The sequence below is a fragment of the Python bivittatus genome, unplaced genomic scaffold (genome assembly GCF_059951505.1).
Source record: "Python bivittatus isolate LINGU-HERP-01145 unplaced genomic scaffold, Pbiv_v1 ctg000530_np1212, whole genome shotgun sequence".
Classification (NCBI taxonomy): Eukaryota; Metazoa; Chordata; class Lepidosauria; order Squamata; family Pythonidae; genus Python; species Python bivittatus.
Window position 1 is genome coordinate 3,900,520 of NW_028277085.1, and position 18,408 is coordinate 3,918,927.

The 18,408-nt window shown below is 42.0% G+C and overlaps 1 protein-coding gene across 1 annotated transcript in view; it reads left to right on the forward strand.

Annotated features, from left to right (window-relative positions):
• SCAPER (S-phase cyclin A associated protein in the ER) overlaps positions 1–18,408 on the forward strand; it is a 98,988-nt gene that overhangs the window by 38,479 nt on the left and 42,101 nt on the right. Inside the window, exons 21-23 of the mRNA XM_088148389.1 lie at positions 3,211–3,347; positions 6,706–6,771; positions 11,405–11,516. Of these exons, the coding sequence (XP_088004515.1) occupies positions 3,211–3,347; positions 6,706–6,771; positions 11,405–11,516 (315 nt within the window). The remainder of the gene's footprint in view (positions 1–3,210; positions 3,348–6,705; positions 6,772–11,404; positions 11,517–18,408) is intronic.

Below are 18,408 nucleotides of genomic sequence, written 5' to 3' on the forward strand. Positions count from 1 at the left end.
TCAAGAGAAATTCTGGTCAGCTTCTCTAACCTGATGGTCACCTTCTTTAACCTGGTGCCTTCCTGATGTTTTGAGACAGCAGACAGCAACCCCAGTTCTAATCCCAACATTTCAAGGGAATGTCGCATTGGGGAAAATAGCTTCTGCTATGGCTGCCAGGTTAATTTTCAGAGAAAAAGTCCTTTGGAGATGGAACATGACATTTTAGGCCTTGGCCATGGTTTTAACTGAAAATCAGTCCACCCGTGAAGCTGCCTTGCAAAATTATAGAAGTCACAGAAGGATAGTCAGAATCTTTTGAACCATATAATGCTTTGGGGCTCAGAAGCCCTTCTGAGGCACAGACGCCCTCTTTTTAAGGTTGAACTCAGTTACATTGACAAGAAGCAAAATGTTCACAGGGTAGGTTTTTGTGAATGTTGGAAACAATCCGATTGCCACCAGTATTGGAAACATGGCTGGAACTTAGGAGACGTTGTGAAGTGTCAAGATGGCATGGCAAAGTGTGAGATTTGCAAAGTGCTGCTGACATTCAATACTCTCCAAGTTTCTGTGGTGGGACATCTTTTTCCCCCCATACCCTGAGATATTAGATCTGCACCCTGTGAAAATCCACCCCCCCCACACTTTCATTTTTTCTTTGACACTGAAGGAACGTGTTATTACTCTGCTTCTTATTTAGAGAGATGAACTTTGAGATTAATCCAGGCTGCTGCAGTTGAAAACCAAGAACTCTGAGAAACCCCCTTTTTTATTTTCTGCAACCTCCCATCATTGGCAGCCCCATTGCTGACAGCAAAGGAGATGAATGAGTGTTGAGTTCTTATTGTTCCGGCGGAGACGCCCCGTTCAGTTGCAGATTAGATTAGAGCAGATACTTGAGGAGTAAGAGACAGGCCCCCATTCAGACTTCCCACCTCATGGGCCGAATGTTTATCATGTATTGCTGAACAAATGGAGAAGGGATGGTCACCTTATAGTTAACAACGGGTAAAAGTATATATTTCAGAAGAGTGGATTAATCTCTCCTTCCTTTTGCTGGTAGAAAAAAAAAGTAGATAGGGATCAATTCCGCCAGAGATTAATACAAACTGGCAGTTTTAAGGACTGGGGAAATGCTTTGCTGATGTGTATGGAGCATCACTGGCCTTAAGCCAGTTGCAGATTGCTAGAAGATGGAGTGCCTGACCTCTTAGCGCCATCCCAGCAAACAGCAAAAAAATGGCCTTACAGCTATCAGCAGAGTAGGGATGGGGGACGCGAGACTCTTCTGGAGCTTCTCCCAGTCCTCCCTGGCAGCTGATTCAGGCTGTTGGTTCCTCAGACGTGGAATGGGCTATTTTTGAGGACCCGCTCTATTCTTTGCTTGGCTAGTTGATAAAGCTTAGCTCAGTGGAGGGGAATCGAATCCCCCACCCCTTTCTAGGTAGGGCTTGGGAAAGGCTCCTGTTTGAAGCCCTGGGGACCTGCTATTAGTCCATGTGGGTAATCCCCAAGGAAGAACCAAGAATGTTCTACTTCAGTAGAAGGCCTCTTACTATGTTCCTCCCAGCTTGCATCCGAGCCAGCAGTTTTGACACCCTCCTGTTTTGTAAAGGTGGTTTTGTTGATGAGCATCTGTTTAAGTCTAGTTAGCCTGTTATAGCTGGAGGACCTCCTTTCTCTTCCGTATTTGAACTTGCAGTCTGTTGCTGGCAGCAGCTGGTGAGCATTTATTGCACCCTTAAATTCTTAATCTACTGCAGATCTGTATTTCTGGCTCTTTCCTTTATCCTCTCAATATCTCCATATCTTACATGGAGAGTTGCCACTAATATGGTCTTTTCCTTCCAATTCCATGCCTCTTTTCTTCCATTCCCCACCTCTCCCTTTACAATGTTGTGTATTTTGTATTGTTTAACCACAAATGGAATGGATGGATGGATGGATGGATGGATGGATGGATGGATGGATGGATGGATAGATAGATAGCAACTGTCACGTGCTCTTGTTCTTGATCCATAAACACACCATAAAGTATAAATAAACACACCATAAAGTATTACGTAGCATGCCCCCTGCAGTGGCACCAAGCCTGAAATGCAGTGTCTGTGGCTATGGGCGAATCCAAGTCTGTAAATGCAACACTGTTGTGCCAGCTGAGACTTGATTCCGTTTCACCACTTCCTGTCCCAAACTGCAACCTCAGTGCTCATCAATAACATTAAGAATTGAACTTGCACTAGTTTGTTTTCCTCTTCCCTCCCCATTTCTCTTTCCTTTTATGATGTGTACCTTAGCTTCTAAGCTTTCAAGAACTGATATAACCCAGTTCTTGGTGGCCATTTCCAGTATTGCACAGGAGCTGGCAGTGCTGTATCCATAGAGAATACTAATACAGTGGTACCTCAGGATACGAACTTAATCCGTTCCGTGACTCTGGGTGTATCCCGAGTTGGTCGTAACCCGACGCAAATTTCCCCATAGGGTTCAATGTGAATCCGGTTAATCCGTTCCGCCCTCTAAATTTGGTCGCACCCCGAAGCAAATTTTCCCATAAGGTTCAATGTAATTACCGTTAATCCGTTCTGGCGTCCGCGGACCACACGTCAGGGGTGGGAAAACGGCCGGGCACCGCGCAGCGCGGCGGGAAAACGGCCGCGGACCATGTGTCAGGGGCGGAAAAATGGCCACGGACCAGGTGTCAGGCGGAAAAATTCGTGTCAGGGCAGAAAAATGACCGTACCCCGAGGCGGAGTTCGCACATCGAGGTAAATTTTTGCAGCCAGAGCTGGTCGTAACCCAAAAAGTTTGTTAGTAGAGGCGTTCGTATCCCGAGGTACCACTGTAGTACCATCTGGACTGCATTAGATTCTGTGAACTGCTCTGAAGCTAATGCTGGCTCTGCCACTTCTTTTGGATAGTATAGAGCAGGGTCCCTCAACCTTGGCCACTTTAAGACGGGTGGACTTCAACTCCCAGAATTCCCCAGCCAGCCTTGCTGGCTGGGGAATTCTGGGAGTTGAAGTCCATCCATCTTAAAGTGGCCAAGGTTGAGGAACCCTGGTATAGAAGGACAAAACTCTTGTAAGCTCAAATATATTCTAACATCTAGTCGTTTTTATTACCTTGTAGCTTTTTAATAGTAGGTTGTTCCTCTTTGGGATGCAGAAACAGAAGCAAAAGGTGGATGCAGTCTTTTCTGTGTTCCCATTGCTTTCTTCCTTCTAGGAGCACCTGTCGTTAAAGAAGTACATTGTGGATATTGTGATAGAAAATGCAGTCCCCACCGAGACCTTAAAAGATGGTGAAGAGAGGCAGAAAACGAAAAAGAAAGCCAAGAAACTAAAGGCGCGGATGAACTCAAGGTATTGGCTTTTGGGGGGGAATATGAATATATATATATATATATATATATATATATATATATATATATTCTTCTTTTGCATGAAAAGGCTTACTTTTGTTTATTTTTGTCCTTCAAAAAAAAAATGCTGTGGAAGTCTAAAAAAATGCAAACCCCTTTGAAGTTATTTGCTCTAGGAACATCTTGAAAATAGCACTGATGAGTCTAATTTATGGCCACTTTCTCTGATTGAGGAAGAAAACGGCGTATCGATCCAGACCCTGGCTTTCACCTGTTAAGAGCTTTCTTCATAATTGGATGCCAGATCCCTGCCAAAACTATGCCCCCTTCTAGCACACAATAGTAAGTTTAAGTATGTGTAAACCAGGCCTATTTTTCTTCCTGGGTATTGATTTTTAAAATGAAGTATCAAAGAAAATCAATAGTAATCAACAAATAGAAGCTAGTCGGCCAGAGTGTCAAATCCCCAGGCTGGGTTTAATCAAGGAAAGTTAGAAATATCTTAAAATGGAAAGTGAGTTGTCAGACCTGCCATTTGTCATTGGCTGAAAATGTGACAGTCGCGGATCGCGGCAAAATGAGAGACGCCGTTCCCTAGCCAGCGGCTGCAGTTTCAGAGTTTGGAGTGTCCTGATACAGATGATCTGCGCTCCAGCCTAAGCTGTCACAGATGTTGTTGTTTTAAGTCAGGGTTCCTCAACCTCAGCAACTTTAAGATGAGTGGACTTCAACTCCCAGAATTCCCCAGCCAGCATGGCTGGCTGGGGAATTCTGGGAGTTGAAGTCCACCCATCTTAAAGTTGCTGAGGTTGTGGAACCCTGCTTTAAGTGATTTCCTAGATTCCTCTCACTTAGTGGAAATCCAGACTAAGCGATGAATTACTGGCATGGTGAAAGAGGGTCTTATTGAATCAGCATTTCACTTTCTTGGATATTTTTGTAGAGTTTAGCAATTCCATTGTACAGCGGTGTATTGAGATAGCAGATGTTCTCATTTTTTGAATGGCATCTTTACGGCATGCAATAATTTCCATTAAGATTTACCTTCCAGAGAGTTTCATGTATTGGGGGTATTTTTTCTCCAGCCGACCGAACCAGATAGACCTTTGTTTACCACATTCAGCTGGGCTTTGTAATATAAAGAGAAGTGATTCATACCATAGCCCAGTCTTGCCCAACCTCAAGTTCTCCAAAAATGTTGGACTTCAACTCTTACTATCCCCAGGAGCATCCTGGTGTGAAAAAAGTCAAGATGCAGCTTACAAATGCTTATGCTTTTTAATAAAATGTGTTCGCCGGACACTGCCCGACCCAACTCCTTCTGAGTTTTTGCACCATAGACTAACACGGCCTTCCTCCTGCAATGTCTATCGCTCAGTGCCTTGGGTTAATCAAAATGCTGTTATCAGGAGGTGTATGAAAGACATACGGGATAAGCCGGGGGAAAGGATACCCCAGGGCATGTATTCAGGGAAGATAAGTATTTGTCAAACATATAGAAGTGAGCTTGCTGTCTTCAGACAAACTTGAAAATCAACTTCCCTGCTTGTTTTGCTAAGCCTGTCATGTCTCCTTCAAAATTCTCCCTTTCTCCTCTTAGAAGATGGGCAATCTTTTTATCCTTGCCTTAAAAGCTTTTCGTATCCGGCGCTTCTTCCTGCTTAGCCTCCCACGTCTGTCTGTCTACTGCACCCCATTAGTTTAGTGATGCTTAACGGACATTGGAAACGGCTAGGATGAGCGCATAAGAGGGGCAGTTGCCTTTTCTTCCCATCCACCCCCCACAACGTCAAAGGAAAAGGACCATCAGGTTTGGATGGCTCCTGATTTATGTATTAAAGCCTGAGCTGGCACTCAGATGAGTTGGGTCAAGAAATCTCTACTTTTGTTTGAAAAGGCTGTTCGGTAAGCCAATCCCTAGTATTGGAGCCAACAGGCAATTCTGCTGAACTGATGTTCTTTTGCCAAGAAATCCTAGTTCTCCAAGGGCAAACAAGAAATAAAAAGGAATTGCTGGTGGCCAACCATTCTGGGTGGGCTGTAGGTTTGATCTTTTCCTTCCTAATCCCCTGAAGTGGTCATCCTTGGTTTGCTCACTAGGACAATTCATGGCCGTACTCTGTAGCAGTGTTTCTCAACCTTGGCAAGTTGAAGTCCACATATCTTAAAGTTGCCATGGTTGAGAAACACTGGTCTATAGGGAAAAAGCTGTGTCCCGCTTTTCTTATAAAATGAAATGGTGAATGAAAAGAATGGTTTAAAAGAGTAAGCATCAGGCTAACCCAAGAAGATCAGCCAACTGGAGGGTAAGCGAGATCATTTGATCCCTTCAGCAGAAATTCCGTACTGTAGCCAGCTCTACTCTACGATGTCAGAAGTGCTGGCCATATTAGAATGAAACCGCTGCAGAATTGGGAGCCTTCGTGCGGGAGCATCCACAGAGGGGGCTCTAAAAAAAGTCAAGATGGCGGCTACAACTTGGTACCCCCTTTTTACATGGGTTGTGTAATAGCTTCCAGTGGAATGGTGTTTTAGCTCCAGCATAATTCTTCCATAACCAGGTTCACTGTTCAAGAACAGAATATTCAAACTTTTTGCATCGGCCAGAGTATGCCTGAATTTAGTTTTGCTGTTAAGGACTGTGTTTCAAGTTGCTGATGGGCTGGTGTGTTTTACCCACTTTGGCTTAAACCAACTTAAATGGTGTCCGAGGAACAGTTGCCCCGTCTCAAACCCTGTGGCAAGTCGCCAAGGTAAACCTGAATGCTTTTCCCCCTTAGGTTCATGTTCTTCTGGCTTACGTTTCCCTAAAGTGAATCAGCCATTCATAGATATCTTTTCTGCTTGCAGGAAACTTGGAGGATTGCATAAATGGCTCTTACGAAATGTTAATGAGACGCAAACCGTTCACTGGGTTTTTGTAAAGCATATTATTTTTCCTCACAATGAGAGAAGTACCATCCTGTATTGGAGAGTAAATCCAGTTTTGTAATCTACGGAAGTTTATGAAATACTGTAATGTATTCGTTAGTCTTTAAAATGCTTGCTGTTTGCATATTTAAAATGTTTTAAATCTCTCCTGTAGTCCCTGCTGCAGCTTATAAAATCTTCAAAGATTTTGTCACGTGATGACTAAAACTGAAGTAGGATTGGGAATAGCCAACAGGGTTTGGCAGGATAGAATTGCCTTAAAATTAACCAAGGTTTTAAAGAAGCCCACTAATTTCTACTCCCTCATTAATATGAAAAAAAAGAAGGTAAAACGGTAAATTAAACAAAATACTCAGCACAGAGTGTGCTTTATGCATACTGTAACTGATATTTATGTACATTATTTGATATGTTCCTTTTCCCCTTAGGGCAAAGGAGTATGAAAACGTAATGGAATCAAAAAACGTCTCCTGTGAGTCTCCATACAAATCAAAGTAAGTACTTCATCCTGATGGAAGCCTTGCATGTCAGATTTGCGCCCAGAGCATCAGAGGAGAGTTCCCTTGTTTGTAGGACAGCCTGCCCCATTCTGGCTTTTGAGGTCTGCAACTCCCAGAATTGTAGAAATTAACAATTTCAGTGAATCTACAGGATTGTGAGAGGCCCCATTTAGAAGCTTATAGTTGGGAGAACAGATAAATAAGCAAGTGTCTGTGGAAGGGAGAGAAATGGAGCTGGGAAATGCAGTTATAATTATTTCACTAACATGTATTTAGGCTTAATGATTAGAGGCGAGGTGGGGGACCCATGGGCCTCCAGAAGATGTTGGGCTCCCAAATCCCATCAGCCTTGGCTAGTACAGCTGTTACAAATTGTAAGATTCAGACAACATCTGGAGGACCAGTGGTTTCCCACCCCCCACGATAAATATGCACTGTTTTGAAGACTGTAAAAAGTGATTGTGGTGAGGATCTGCACATGCCCAGAGTATTATCATGGGTGGGAAGTGGGACTTAAAATTCTCTCCTGTCTCTTGCTGCTCCCCCCGCTTGCTTATCTGCTGTTTTGTTATTTTTCTTGGACGGACTGGAAAATAGTATTTGTTCATGAAGCCAGCTTGATTGGATATGGAAAGAAATGAAGGAGTAAAATCTTTTTTTCCAATGTCCTGAAGCTAAGCTCGAAGACATTGCTGGAGTACAGTTTTAAGAGCATTGCAGAGTTTCCTTCCACCAGCAGGCCTATCCTGGATCAGAACTTCAGCTGGCATAAACCTCTCTGTCTCGACCAGATTCACTGGAATGTGGCCAACATTCAGGAACTCGCCTCTCTTCCGTGCTATCTTCATTAATCTCTTAATGGGAAGGTGCACAATGTGGAGGAGAAATGGAATCACAGTCTCTATGGAGCACTGATCCTCCCCTTAGTCTGTTCATTCATAAGCTTATACCTTTGGGTTGAGAAGTTTTTCCTGGACCACAAGTCTCCCAGGAAGCTTATTTCAGGGAATATGGTATATGACGCTCTTGGCTTTCAGCCCATCGCATCCAGTGAAGTCCATGATTAGGTTCACACATCACGGAAAACCTTCAGTTTGTTGAATGTTGCCATTTGCTGGGTGCACATTTCTTGCTAAGCTGTTCACTATGGTTTATAAATCATGGGGATTAAGCACAGTGATGCAAAAAGTGCAGCCTATCACTCCCTTGGAGTGGGTATGGTAAAAAAGAAATGTATTGGGGGATCTTCAGGAACATAATAGATTCTCTAGGGCTTATAAGGCTTCCAATTTCCCCTCCCACTTTTAATAACATTTGTTAGTCTGAAAAGGTTCTACCAGGTTCCTTCTGATCTTGTATTTTTGACTTCTTGGTTTAAGCTATAGCCCTGAAGGTATTCCCTGAATGTCCCTAATGAAACCACCAACCAGATCTGACCCTGTTTAGCTTCTTCTGAGCCCAGAGACGTTCAGCCAGATCCTGTCACTTGCTGAGATATTAGAAGTGGGACCTACAAAAAACAGAGAGAGAGAGGGAGGGAGGGAGGGATTTATCAAATTAGAATCCAGAAGAATACATTCAATATGTAGGATATTCCATCATTTCCCCAAGGTTTGGGTTTGTTGTTTGTTTTTGATCCTACTAGCATTCTGTTCATTACCTTCCTTTAAATTTCTGTCCAGAATTCCCTCTTTCATATTTAAAGCTCCCTCTTGTTTTTCAGTGGGCCTGTTTTGGCTGCTGTCCTGGGTACACTCGCTATCTGAGTTTCTTGTTAAAAGAGAAGATGGTTTCCTATTTTAGTTTTTAGAGCGGAAAAGGTCTAGGATTCGCTGCGGGCCTTTGGATGATTTAAAAAACAGAAAAACTTGCAGCCCATTATTTGGGGAGAGATGTAATAAGATGTAATACGAGAACTGTTGCCAGTAGGATAAGAAGCTAAATTGCCTTTATGGAACAAAACAAAAAAGAAAATAAACTTTGAATTTTTAACCTAACCCTTACCATATTCAGTGTACACAATGATTGTAGTGCTGATTAAAGGCAATGTTTCAACCAATTGTAAATGTAAATACTCTTACACAGCTTGTTGTTGCCACTATAAATATTGACAAATCTAAAGATGGTGGGCGTAATAAAGAGAGAGGCTTGCGTACGCAGAAGTAATGAGCTGGTATAAAACTGCCCCTCTGAGATGTCAGAAGTATTTTATGTGGTGTGTTTTTGCCCATCTTACTAGCATGGATGCTTAAGAAAAATGGAACTAAATCTTACAGTCTCCTTCAGTTGGTGCCCCCCTCCGAACAGGAATATGTGAACAAGCATTGATAGAGCAACAGTTGATGCTGCGTTCACTGACAGTTGCTCAGATCCAACTGTAATTCCTAGAGCAATGTTTCTCAACCGTGGCAAGTTTAAGATGGGCAGACTCCAATTCCAATGTCACTGAGTCCACCACTTTTATTTTCTTCTAAGAGTTTTTTCAGTAAACTCTGAGAAGGAGTTGACTCCTTCCAGGTAAACTAGAGCAGTGTTTCTCAACCTTGGCAGCTTGAAGATGTGTGGACTTCAACTCCCAGAAATCCCCAGCCAGCATGGCTGGCTGGGGATTTCTGGGAGTTGAAGTCCACACATCTTCAAGTTGCCAAGGCTGAGAAACACTGGACTAGAGTGTCACTGGTGGCCTCTTCCAGATCTGATGGTGCCTTCTTTGTACAGCCTTTGAAGCTTATGGCTTCTCTACTCATACAGGTTCCGACTCAGTTTCTTTTACAATTTGGCACATACCTGCACTTCCAAATTAGGGAAAGAGGTGAAAAATCTTGAGATCCCCCTAGAATTCTCATTTTGGTCTCAACCTTGGAAAAAAAACCCTAAAAATAAAATAGATTTTAAAAAAAACAACACTCCATTGCCATCAATCAGGTAGCAAGGTGGGATATCAATCAAAGAAATATATTCAGAATAAACTTCTCACACAGCCTGAAATTTGGCAGGGGTTCTGAGTTCCCTGAATTTGTCACCAAAGAAGAGACTGGAAGAGTTTTTAGAAAGCAGGAATAAGATTCAACAATCTTCTTTGAGCCAACAAAGAGCTCAGTGCAAAGTTCATCTCAGCCTGGGCCAAGAACTTAAGCAATATGGTAACAAATGAAGTAATCAAAGGAAGGTAATTTTATATTCTGCACTGAGCCAGGAAAAGGAGAAAGAAGACGGTTTTACGATGAGTCTTAAAAAGAAATGAATGGGGGGAAAAACATAAAAACATAGGATTCCATTTTACTTGATTAGAGCTGGAAATACATTTCTAAAGCCAGAACTTACAGTTGTCTAGTGAAAACTAAACGTTCTGCCTTACAAAATGCTTGCTAGTGACAGGAAGGTATGTTTTCTTTTAAAAAACCCCAGTTTTAAAATAAAACTAATTTGGAAAATAAACATTGGTTCCAATCCAGTTTATAGTTGTTATGACAGAGGCTGTGGTCCTAGGTGCATTAGAGCCGTGTTCCCCACCCTAGTGTCCTCTAGATCTGTTGGGATTGCAATGCCTTGAATTCCTGGTTAGCGTGGAAGAAAGACTTCCTGCTGACAAGCGACTTTTTAAAAAATGCAGCTTATTTACCTGCTGTTATCCTGCTCTCTTTATTTTAGTACTGTTTCCTTAGGGCTAGCTAGGGGTAGCCCTTCACTGTGCTCAAAACTCTGTTTCAAATGTTCTGCTCTGAGTGCCCCTTTGAAACGTAATAATTGATATAGCGCTTTAAAAATGCATTTTTGTTTTACAAAATCACGCCATTTTAAATATTTCCCACCCCGTGCTGCTAACCCACTCCGTGATAGATTTTTATTACGGCAAATAATCCTATGAGCCCGGGATACAAGTGGGGTTGTTTTGTAGCTGCCTTTTACTAAAATAGATTCACTCACAACATGGGTTTGTGAAACTCAAGTTTTGCACAAGGGCTGACAACTTTTCTTGGCCCCGAGCGCTATCGCAGTGTGGCTCTGGAGCATCTCTGCCGTGTGCAGAGTTGAAACTAGTGAGATGTTGAAGTTCTTGCACGTGATGATGAAAACTTTTCGTGGGACCTTATGAGTTTTGGGGGGATTTCCCCCCAAGATTTCTCAGCTACTGTCCAGGGCCCTTAGGTCTGCTCCAGCTGGCTGTTTTGAGATTTCCAACAGGAGTTTTTCCCACCCTGGAAAAAAACCTTGTGTCAAGGCTGTCCCCCAAACGATGGTCTTTCCTTCCAGATTCTGCTGAGTAGTAGCCAGTCTGACGCCTGGTTGTCATTCCTCTGTTTTGGGGGTTAATGTTAAAAGTGCTAAAGAATATGGTAGAGTCCTTCTACAGGCAAAGTAAGGAGCAGCAGAAGGCCTCTGCATCGGTTATCCTGCACATCCACTCTCACACCCATTTACCTGGGAGAAGCCCCATTGAAATCCGCAGGACGTCTTCACCGTAGGAGTGCCCAGGACGTGACACCAGTTGTCTCTTTAGTCATCGTACCGTTAAAGTGGTCTCGCTGAAATATTACTGGAATGTAACTTTCCCAGTTCTGAATGTTATCCCCCCACCTTTTCTTTCTTTCTTTCTTCCTTCCTTTTTTTTTTTGTAATGTGAAAGGTTACAACGACTGGTGAAAGATTTGCTGAAGCAGCTTCAAATTCAGGATGGTAACAAAATCTCCGCTCTGGATAGGATTTTGGGCGAGATTTCACGAATCCTGGAAAAAGAGGTAGGGTCACTTTTATTGCTCAACTCCGAATTATCTTGTAGAACACACCACCCTTTGACGCAAGGGTAGTTCTTAACTCTTTTCGTGCATACAAGTGTATCTTGGCTGAAGCTTCATAAATCTTAGAGTGTTGACTTTCTTTCTTATATACTCATGTCCCTGTGGTGGCTTGGTTCACAGACCACGCTAGGTCATAAACCATAGTTTGCAAACCGCAGTGGCTGGGTTTCCACTTTGCAGTAAGCCACAAACGGGCCGACATTCAGGAGAAGCATAGTCGAATTCTGAATATTTGTCACTATGCTGAAGGCATTTGAAATTGCGTGGTTAATGAATGGAAAGGATTAGAAAACTAAACTAGGCTGGCTGCCATTTTGTATTCATTTCTAATGTTGCTTTAAAATATATTCTTTACTGTAAATGTAGGAAAATCTAGTTAATGTTAGTTAATTATATCAAATAGATTAATTGATTTCTCCATTAAATGCGTTGTTTTAAAAGTAACAGAAGCCTTGGATTTCCTTCACAAATAAGACACTCTATTATCTGTTTTCTCATGATGGAAGGGTTTTCATCATTAGAACATCCCAGATCCTGTAATGCCAGTTAGAGAGATAAGCGGTACATTGTTCCAAATTTTTCCCCCCAGTAATTAAATTAATGGCCATTTCAAAATCAACACTTCCCTTCGCAGAGTTCAAATGGGCCTTGAATAGTGTTTGCTGAGTCTGATTCCCGAATGCCAGAATGTTATACGTTCCGTATATTCTCTGTCGGCTTTTCAACTTTATTGCCTGTATTTTCTGATACATTTTTGTTTTACGTCTGAGAGAGCTCTTTGTCCTTTTTTCCACAGTGAAGGTTTTTATGAAATTGCATTAAAGCAAATCACTAACAGGCTAAATCTTATGAACCAATAAAAGGTTGGTTCTATAAAATGACATAAAACGTGCAGTGCCATTACGTTTAAAAGTAGATCTATAGACTGCCAGCGCTTTCACCTAAAAATGCCCTTCTAAAGTGATCCTCTAAGCATTTACTAGCTTGGAATCATCTTTGGAATGAGAATTCTGCATAGTTAACATTACAGTTCAGGAGGTACAGCTCTTCATAACTTTCAAAATGATGGATTGCGGAGGAAGTGTTTCCTATTGACTTTGGGGAGAGAAGGAATCATACAGGAGAATATATTTCCTTCAACGTTTTTCCATCTAATTTTAATTTATTGTCCCTAAAGCCTTGGTATCTATCCTGTTTCACAACAGTGTTATGAAAATCCTTAACACCTTAACCCCCCCATTGAAAACAATTTCATATTGATTGAGTTGAACAGTTTCTCTCTTTATTGATTAAAAATGAATTTCAAATTGGGTTTTGAGTATCAAGAAAATAACATAAACTTTGTGCAGCTTATCAGCAACTTTTCCGACATGTGTGTGCCATTACTGCAAGTAAACAGAATTTAAACAAGATAGATTTGACATGGAATTCCTCAACCCTCCCCCTAATTACTGAGCCTGTTTTTAAAATATCCAGCCAAGCTGCTGCTCAAAACTGGCAGGATGTCACACACAGCCCTTACTAAGTGAGTTCAAATCTGCCAAAGTTTATAAGCTGGTGGAAGTTAGAAGGCAAAATGCTTCCTGACCCGTGCCGCCGAGTGTAATGTGGTACAATATCAGATTCTGGCAAAGCCAGCCTCCGTTTGGGTTCATTGAAATCCAAATACCACAAGCAGTGGAAGAAAAATAAATATATGCTGTAGAACGATATGCCTGAAAGATTTGTGTTAGGCAACATCTATCTGATGGTCCTGTCCAAGTCTTCTCTGAAAAACGAGGCATTGATGCATCTAGTCGGAAGATCTGCGTGGGAGAAAATGTGCCCAGAGTTTATCCCACACAGTTTTTGGTGTCCTACTCAAATTTACTTTATAGCACATCTGTGGCTTTCTACATGATGTTAGATCCAGCTTTCATGAACCAGCAGCCACAGATGATGGGAGCTATATTCCAACAGTATCTGAGATCTGCAGGTTTCCTCAACCTTACTTGCAACAACCTGGACTGTCTTGGGAGTCAGACGGCATATAAAAGAAGAGAGGAGGAGGAGAAGGAGAAGTTGAAGTTGATTTCAGAGAAGAAGATGGAGGTGGAGGAGGAGAAGAACCAGATTTCCCCCTCTTGATAGGAGGAGGAGGAGGAGGAGAAGAAGATGATGAAGAAGAAGAAGAAGAAGAAGATTATTTCCCCTTCTTGATTAGAGCAAATAATCATTTCCCACAGTATCTCATGGAAGAAGCTGTCTTTAAAAACACCATTTCCCTTCTTCTGGATATTCTCTTCATTTTCTATCATTAATGAAGTTTCTTTTCATATTCTATAATCCTTGTAGTATTTTTACACAAGCTTTCCCAAACTGCCGGTGGAATGAAATGGTTTAAAATGAATTAAATTGTATCAACGGTTAAAAAGCTACCATTTGGTTCAACCCAGAAGGGTTTTTTTAAACAAATGAAACCCAAATTTTATGCAGCTTGCAACACTTCTGTAACTCAAAGGTTTATTGTGATAGGCCTGACCCTGTAATAGGACCATGGCTTTAGCATAAATAATTTAAATCTCATACAGAAGACAAACTGTTCTTTAAGCCTCGGGGTGGATTAGGATAAGCAAACCTATGTACAAGATTACAAATATCTGTTCTTAATTGGCCCCTGTGAGACGAGGGTGTGTATATATTTTAACAGGAAAACATAGATTCTTGTTACTGGTGTTGATATGCATCAGCTAATAGAAAAATAGATATGGTTCTTCCCAGGGATTGCCATAAACATGAACTTTAAATGTTTTTTTAAAACAAGCCTGTGGTTTAATCAAACCTGTATTTCCCCCTTATCACCAGTAGATATCTGTCTTCTAGTGGTACAGTTGGAAGCAGCACGGATTGTATTTCTGAGTCTTTCTATAATTACACCATTGCTAATTGTGTCGTAATACAGTAACCTAAACAAACGTTTATTGAATTTTCTTCACAAATTCACCACAAGTACTATTACAGGGAGCGCTGGGTAGAATAATGCATAGAGCAAAAAAGTGTGCCCGAATAATGCTATCGACCTGCACTTATTTTGAAAAATCACCCCCTGTTTTTCAGTCTAAATAGACTGAAGAAATTAGCAACTTGGACCGGAAAAAAATCAGTCAGATGTTACAGGCAGGTTCAGAAGCAACCAGAGAAAATTCTTGTATCCAATAACAAAAATAAATCTCACTAAAGTTTTAATCGATTGCAATAAATAAATAAAAATACTTGGAACAAAAAAACCTTTCTGAAAATAAAGTACCTGGCCCCTGAAGTTCTCCATCAATTTGATATCCTGCAGTTGCATTGTGGCACAGCTCCCATCATGCCCCAGCTTATGGCCCTTCTGACCAGGAGAGGGATGGGATTTGTAGTCCAACGCCTGGCTCTCTAGACTCTGAATTCCTTTTTTCAAGACTTGTTTTTAACTCAGTGACAAGAAGGCTGGATGAGTTACTTTACTGCAGACTAGAACAAAGCTCTGTACAGTGTTTACACGCACACACACTCTGTAATTCTAGGTTTTATATCCTACGTTTTTCCTTGTGTTCTTTTAAGTCAGCATAGACTTGGCCATATAGAGGCACTCCTTAGGACCATGGGAGGTAGCTGGGCTACACTGACATGACAGTTTTCTCGAGGCTGGTTCCTGCCTCGCCAGTTTCATTTCTAACAGGCTGGGAAAACTGGTATATTGTTAAGGTTCAGTGGGTCTTTGGGTGAGGCATTCACAGAATCAGGGCTACCACTGAGAAGGGACTGCTCCCTGGGAGAAAATGTACAGAGTTTGCCTCCTGTTCCTGAGTGGAGTGATCATCCAGGGCTTTTCCTTTTCTTGATGAATTTACAGTTGGAGTCTAGATAAATCAACTAAATAAATTTAGATCAGTTTAAATCAATCAGTCAATTTAAAACAATCACTTTACGTAGCTGCAGGCCTCGTATATAGCAGTAAGTGTGCAAGGCAGAGGTCCTTTTCTGCAGCCCGACCTGAGATAAGAGAACTGCTGTTGCAAAATCCTCTCTGGTTAACCTCTCTGGTTAGCGTTGGCACCTGGGAACCTGCCAAGCCATTCGCCAGGTATTCTGGCTGACAGATTCCCAGGCCCTGTGTGCGAAAGGCATGAAAGATATTTCTGCCAGGTGCAGTAATGCAAATGACCATTGTCCTCGGCCCAGCCAAGGATGCAGCTGTGACAAAGGGGTGATTCCCCCTCCCTTTGTAAACCAAGTTAAGATAGTGCTTTATGCGTCACAAACATGTTATTTTTCTTGCACGTATTGACATTGCCAAAACCAGTCACTTTAGCGCCACAAGAAAGGAAATATACTGCCAGTAATATAAATGTAGGTAAAAGGCAGGCAGAAAGACGTTTTTCTTCTTCCTGCAATACATAATCGGTACCCTGATGTGGGGTATACATTATTGAGGTGTTTTTCTATTTTGGCTTGCAAGCTGCTTCTCTCTAATGCTGGAATTGCTCTCCAGGAACAAGGGCTTCCTATTCAGACAGCGTCCTTGGCTAACCAAACCAGAGGAACTGTTTTCCCAGTTTGCGTGATGCCGGATGGAGATCTCTGGTTTGCTTCTTCCAAACGGGAAGCCAAGAACAAGCTAGGTTTCTCTCTCATGGAAGCTTGGAGGCTATTTCCATTCTGCCTTGGCGCGACTTGTGGTCTTCTCCCCTAAGAGGAGCCCTTCAGGCTGCCATGTAGACGAGTCAGTTTGTCACCAGTTCTTTTTTCTCTCTTTTCCTTCTTGACATTGTCATAAATTAATAGACTTTTCAGCTTCGGTATTCCCCCTTCTGAATGAAAACCTTTGCTCAACACGGAGGGGAAAAAACCAAGAGAAAAGTTGATAGTAGCTCCATAAGAAGGCTTTGCTGCCCATCACTGGAGCGACAGTGGCAGAGGGCAAAAGCAAGAATTCAGCCTGTCCTCCTCCTCCTCCTCCTCCTCCTCTTTCTTAAGCATTTGTCTGCCACCCCTGAAGTATCATTATTTCTGACTGTCCTAATCAATAGGGTCACGGGAGATTGATTTCTGCAGCTGCCATGCTGTTTCTGACACAGAGCATCTATAGTCATTTCTAGAAGTGGGCTGTAATTCTCTTGTTAAATTGTGAGTCGAGAAATCCGTAGACACGGCTCGCTTGTCAGGGGGGCGGTGAAAAGGATCTTGATAGTGTCACTTCTTCTGACGGAGGGAAGGAGAGGGAGACTGTTAATTGAATTTCCCCAGGGAGCATAAAAAGAGAGAGAGAAATAAACGGAGGCCCCCAATGCTACAACAAAGGGGGGAGGGGGGAGCTGTCATTGCAGAAAAGCTGCTTACATTGATTTAACTTTGCTAATGGTTGGGGTTGGACAAGGAATTGCCCCAAGGGAAAAGAGAACAGCACTGCAGGAACTTTTTCTGTCCGGCTTACCCTTTCCTTTAAAAAGGGAAAGAACACAATTTCAAGAATGCTCACTAAGAACTCTGTGTGTGTCTTTTCCACTCTCTTAAAAACGTTGTGCTGGGAGAAATAAGGATACTTGAATCAATGAACCACTTGGAACTGGAAGGACTTTCTCTCAGCCACCCGCACTGCATGAATCCCTCTGGTCTTTGAAGGGATGTTGAAAGGAGGGCTGATGTGCTAGAAATGACCCTGCTAAATGTGATGCCACTGGAGTGCGTGGAGATCATGCAAAGAGCAGGGCATTTAAATGGCATGGTAGAGTACATACTTTCTAAGAAGCTCAGTCCATCCCTGACTACGATCTCCTCCATATGAGTAGTTTAGACCTAGCAAGCCACCTTCTCCTTTCTGCTTAGGGATGCTTAAGAAACGTGATCTTGCCAGTTCTAAGATGAAGTGATCTCATTTCCTAGACTGATGTGCAAATGGGCAGTTCAGTTATTCATCAGGTGTTGTACTTTCCAAAGACAATTTACAACTCAGTGCTAGCCAACTGCTTTTAAACCTGCATAGCTGGGTGGTAAATCTAGACTTATTTATTTATTTATTTATTTTAAGCAGAGGTGGTGTGTGTGTGTGTAGAAACCAGGACATTTCTGGTCCCTGATGATTTTTCAAACATTCATAAGTCCATTTAGGTCCCGTATACCTTCATTTGTAAAAGCCGCTCAGTTCGTATTGTTTTGCAAGATGTTTTTCATAGAATAGGCATTATGTATGCAGCCAAAAGATTCACATTTCTGTATGCATTGTAACCAAAAGCATGTATTTCATATACTCTCAGTCAAAAGCCATACTGCAAAATTTGGGGAAGCGTTAAAATAACTGAAGATCTTTTTGAACAATTCTTAATCTAAAAATAATTGTAGTATAGAGGACAGGGGGTTTAATTGCAGGTTAATATTAAGATCTACAAGACATAACAACTCATAGTGAACATGTCCAAAAAGTAGAAAAAGTCACTTGATGTATCCCTTCCAAGCCCAACCTTCTTCCAAAAGAAAGAAAATGGTTCCTTTATTGGATTGACTTCAGAAAAAAAGGGAGGGGGAAACACCCTTGAAATCCCCGTTTCTTCAGCTTTTATTTTAACCTCTACTTCATTACCAAACTCGGTTGCCTGCCATGTGAATTTTTGCAAGCATTGCAAACAGCTCCCTGAGTCTCTTCCACACGGTCCCTCGCTGACCACTAACAGTGGAGAATTTTTACACATCAAGCAACCTTTTGGGGTTCCATTTCGTTTCTTTTAAAAACGGGGGGGGGAGCTCCTTTGCAGCCCGTGGCTTCACCAGTCATGAGGTCAGGTATTTACATTTCAGCCCAGTGTTTGTCGTAACT